Below are 4,911 nucleotides of genomic sequence, written 5' to 3'. Positions count from 1 at the left end.
AATTCTATGGATTGTAGACTGCCAGGCTCCTCTGTCAGTGGAATTCTCCAGGCAAGAATGCTGGAGTGGGTTGCCATGCCCTTCTCCAGGGGATCTTCCTGACCCAGGAATTGAACCCGCGTCTCTTACATCTCCTGCATGGGTTCTTTACCACTAGCATCACCTGGGAAGCCACAAATAGGGAGAGGATGTAGTTATACTAGTAGAACTGGCTGAGACCTGGGTTTACGATCTGTCAGGATACCATTCCTAGCAGGCTTGCAGTTCTGCTAGGCTTTACCCAGCTCTCAAGAAAGCCTTGGTATTCTCAAGTCACTTCTCCAAAAGGCAACCCACGCCTGGGGTCTCACATTCTCGCCTCCCATCTTCCACTGGACCCAGCTCCATCACTCTCCCAGTGTGCTCAGCCCTGGGCCCAGCATACTCAGGCTTGTTTTTGCATCTGGACTCCACAACAGTCTCAGGAGGGGGGCATTATCATCCCGTTTCACAGATGAGGATGCTGAGGTCAGAGGCATTAAGGACTTGACCAAGAGCACACAGCTGGGAGAGGGTGGGGCTCTGATTCAAAGCCTGTTTTGTCTGAATCCAAACCCTGGTTCTTCCTACTCATACAGCCAAGATCTTGGACATTGATGCATGGCTCTTAAAACCCCTTTATGCTCTTCAGGGTCATGCCAAGGGTCCTCCCAGTCCCCTGGATCTAACAGGCAACAGCACAAGGAGGTGTCTGGGAGAGGAAGCAAGAGTGTCTTCTGTGTGAGAACCCACTTGTGGGCACACCCTTTGGGCAGATGATCCTGCACACTTCTGCCTCCCGATGGAGGTAAAAGGTTGAAATGCCCCCCAGTTGTGTGGGCTGGCTCACCCAGCGTGCAGCGGAGCACGTAGATGGCTTGTCGATATCTGCGCCAGCCTGGGGAGCCAGAGTCTGGCTCCTGCGTTTTGCTCAAGAACTTGGTGTGCACATGTGCAGTCTGTATGTGCGGAATGCCCTAAGTGTTTGTGTCTCCTGGTGGCCATTTGGACCCTGTGGGTATGCACATTTATGGCCACCTGGCCTCAGAGCCTCATTCATGGGAGAGCTGGCCGGTATGTGCACAAGCATTGTTGTGCCCTGCTCCCAGGCAGAGAAGCCCCTGTGAATGCTCACTGAGGCTGGCCAGCCTGTTATTTCCCCTTTAGGATTTCTTCCCAAATTGGAGCCAGGACTGCCAGGCACCTGCAATCACCTCTACCCATGATGATAAGATTGACAAAGGCTTGTGGTACTTCAGCAGGTGTGTGTGTGTGTGTGTGTATGACAGTCTAGGTGTGCTGTACCTCACCCTCTCATCCCCTTGTCTTCTACAACCGTCAGAGCGGTAAAGCGTCCTGCCTGGGGCTGGATGGGAGAAGGAGTCTAGCAAAGGGTGATATCCAGTCTTTCTTCCAGAAACACCCTTCAGGGCAGCCGTCCATCCACTCACAGGAGGGCAAGAGTGGACATGCAGGAGTTGAGGGGTGGAGAGCAAGCTAAAAGTGTGTGATGGAGTGTATGACACACCTACTCCAGGGTCTGGGGGTACATGAGGGATACCATGATGTGCAGGTGTGAACAGGCGCAAGCAGGCCAGAGCAGGGTGGCTGCGAGTGCGTTGTGATGGGGACTATTGCTGAGATGAGTGTGTGCTATGATAGGCGATGGCTGATGTGAGTGCGTAGCAATGCCTGGGTGTGTACGCAAAGATGTACTGGGTGGGTGCACAGGTGGCCATGTGTATGAGTCTGATGGAATGATCAAGGACCATAGTGTGTGTAAACCTGTGGCCTCGAGTGGTGAGTGTGTGACAGTATACGTGGTGGACCCCCAGAGTGTGTGCCACATCGAGCGTGCGACAGCGAGTGTGCTTGATGGTGCCAATAGAGCCACTCGATCGCCGAGCTCGCTCCATGGGGAAAATGAATCAACGCGGGCGGACCCCTTCCCCGCGGTGGCGGGAAGCGCCCCCTCCCGCACCACGGTGCCAAACAAAGCGGCAGTCAGAGGCGAGGCCAGACGCGGGGCCGGGGTCTTACACACAGGGCGGGATGGCCCGCAGGGCCCCTCGGGTGCTCGGCCAGGACTGCGGACCCGCCCCCGCCCCGCCCCAGAGAGGAACCTGGAAATGGACACCCGCCGCCCCAGTAGCGCGCGTACCTTCACCCAGGCGCACGCCAGACACACGCCGCGCGCTGTGCCCAAACCCCGCCACCCAGGCGGTTCGAGGACCCTGGACAGCGGCTCTGGGGCTGCTGCGAGCGGCAGAAAGGGGTCGACACCGCCCGTTTGGAGCGAGCAGCAGATGCAGGAGTGGCGCTTACCGGGCTCTGTCGCCGTTCAGTCTCCTCGGCGCGCTGCGCTCTGGCTCCCGCCACCGCCACCGCCGCTGCCCGAGCTGCCTCGGCTGCCTCGGCCGGGCTGGCGGGCGGACCCGCGGACTCGGCGCAGCCGTCCCCGCGCCAGCTCCGCGCTCCCACCCCGCGCCCCGCCCCGGGCATGCGCGCTAGCTGACTGGCGGCCTCGGAACCCGGGAGGGGGCGGTGCCGACAGGGAAGCAGGGGCCCAAAGGAGGGAGGGGCGCCCCTCGCCCGCAGCCCCTCACTGCGACCGCTAGGCTCCTGGGTTCCCCGCCCTCCTCGACCCGGTTAGCGTTTCACAGACTGGATACCGAGGGGCGGAGAGGCTGCCTATTTGCTGCGCGCCTGTTGAGGGCGGGGCACGCTGTCACTCAGATCTCACTCAATCCAGCCCCGCGAACGCCCTCTGCTTGTTTCACCGAGGAGAAAACTGGGGCCCAGAGAGGGGAGGCCAGTTGTCCAAGGATACTTGGCCTCTGAATAGAGACCCAGGTCTGCGCCATGTCCGAGCTCCCCCTGCGCGGAGTTTCCCGCCTCCTCCTTGGCCGCACTTCCGGCCTTCTCCCACACCCCCACCTCGCCCCGCCCCCGTCCCCTTTGTCTCGCCGCCACCCACGCTCCGGGGGTGGAGGGCCCTGCGTGGTTGCGGGAGGAGGGAGAGAGCCTTCGATTTCCCCGCTATCGTCCTCCCTAGCCAGGGTGCCCGCTCACCTAGTCTGTGCAAGCCGGGTTCTCCTCCACCCTCCAGCAAATCATTTCACCTTTCAGAGTCTCAATTTCTCCATCTGTAAGATGGGACTAACATGAATCACCTTACAGTGAGTAGTCTTGGAAGGATGAAGGAGCCTGAAGTAGGTGTTCAGAGGCTTTTAGCTGAATTTGAATTGCCAAGGACAGGAGGACTTGCTGTCCACCCCGCCTCGACGTTTCTTAGCAGAGAAATAGTCTCCTCCCCTTTGATTTCCCAGAAGGGGAAAAATAAGTCTGTAATTGCCAAAAGGTGATAAAACCCTCTCACGTGTACTGTAAAGCCACCTACTAAAAGTGGTAGCAACTAACATTAATATGCTTATTTAGGGGCAGTGTTTTTATGGTAAAGCCCTCAAGTTAAAGTAACAAGTAACCTTACCTTGTTTTCAGGTTTCATCTAATTTCCATTTCCAATCACTTATAAGCAAGTTCATGTGAATGTATTATATCCCGTTTATCAGATAAGAAAACAGATACTGATGATAGGTCACTCGTTTGTTAGTAATGAAGCTAACTCCTGAAACTTCAGGCTTCACCTTTACTTTCTATTCCTCTGACTTACCTGGTGAGCCACAAGTCACTGTGATCGTTAAAATAAAAAAAAAAATTTTTTTTTAATCTAGATGGCACACATACAAAAAAAAACAAAAAACAAAAAAAAAAACCAATACAAAAAAACCCCAAAAACCTATCGGACTGACGTCTTCAGTTAGCATCCCAGGGAAACAGAAAATGGGGAGTGCTCAACCAACTTTCAGCACCACGGACAGCACCAAGGAACCGGCGTCTTTAGCCCTGAAAATTGCTCATTTACCACAAAAGCATTTCGCTTCACGTTTACAAACTCTATTCTACACTCATGGTTTCATTTTATTTTCCCTGCAGCCCTTCAAGGTATACATCGTTGGCCCCATGATATGTGAAGACACCAAGCTTTGGGTAGGTTCACAAGACACAAGCAGTAGCAGGAACGTGGCTGTGATCTAAAAAGCACTCCCACCCCCCGGGGGGAGGGGGCAGGGCGAGCGTGGATGACAGCAGGATCAGGGCATGAGTGAGGAGGCCATAGCAGGTGAGAGGTAATGATGGCTGAACCATTGGAATGGAGACTAGGGGCCAGATTTGATAACTATTTAAGGGTAAAGTCAACAGGTCTTGGTCATGTGGTGAATGCGAGTGTGAGAGGATTCTACTGCCTCTCTGAGGGCTTACCTTGGGGAGCCAAATGGGTGGAGAATCTGATGAACTCTGGGGAAAGAAGGGACTTGTGAAACAGCTACACTGAGACGTCTGAGTCCAAAACTGAGCTCTGAAGTAGCCAAGGCTGGAGACAGGGCAGGGAGCTGGTGACGGAAGTCATGAGAGGTGTGTTGGGATACGAGGGGAGAGTATAGACCAAATAGGGTGAGACAAGGTACCCTAGGCCCACCCTGAGGAACACCAATATTAAAGGGAAAGGAGGCTGCAAAGAATGAGAGAGTAGTATGAGAAAACCCAGAAGAAACCCAGGAGAGTGTGATGTCTCAGAAGCCAAGGGGAGAGAACATTCTAGAAGGAGGTCAGGGTCAACTGCATCAGGAAGACAAGATACAGCCTGAGAGATATCCTCTGGACTTGAAAAAAAGACAATGGAAATTTGATGAAAGCACAGTCAGTGGAGTGGTGGGGGTGGAAGCCAGACTGGGGAGGTGGGGCAGGAACTGATGAATTAATGGAACCAAGGAAGTGGAGAGGACAAGTAGATGACTCTCTAAAGTTTGGGTTTAGAGCAAGAAAGGAGAT

General features: G+C 54.5%; 1 protein-coding gene across 1 annotated transcript in view; it reads right to left on the bottom strand.

The window, feature by feature from the left end:
• The window catches only part of GPRIN1 (G protein regulated inducer of neurite outgrowth 1), a 10,515-nt gene extending 7,995 nt beyond the window's left edge, over positions 1 to 2,520 (bottom strand). Inside the window, exons 1-2 of the mRNA XM_010846645.1 lie at positions 2,344 to 2,520; positions 1,329 to 1,384 (exon numbers count right to left, since the gene is read on the bottom strand). Of these exons, the coding sequence (XP_010844947.1) occupies positions 1,329 to 1,384; positions 2,344 to 2,520 (233 nt within the window). The remainder of the gene's footprint in view (positions 1 to 1,328; positions 1,385 to 2,343) is intronic.
• Between the last annotated feature and the right edge of the window lie 2,391 nt (positions 2,521 to 4,911).

Source organism: Bison bison, unplaced genomic scaffold (genome assembly GCF_000754665.1).
Source record: "Bison bison bison isolate TAMUID 2011002044 unplaced genomic scaffold, Bison_UMD1.0 scf7180017864238, whole genome shotgun sequence".
Taxonomy (NCBI): domain Eukaryota; kingdom Metazoa; phylum Chordata; class Mammalia; order Artiodactyla; family Bovidae; genus Bison; species Bison bison.
Note: the sequence above shows the minus strand (reverse complement) of the source record. Positions and strands in the feature narration are given on the sequence as shown.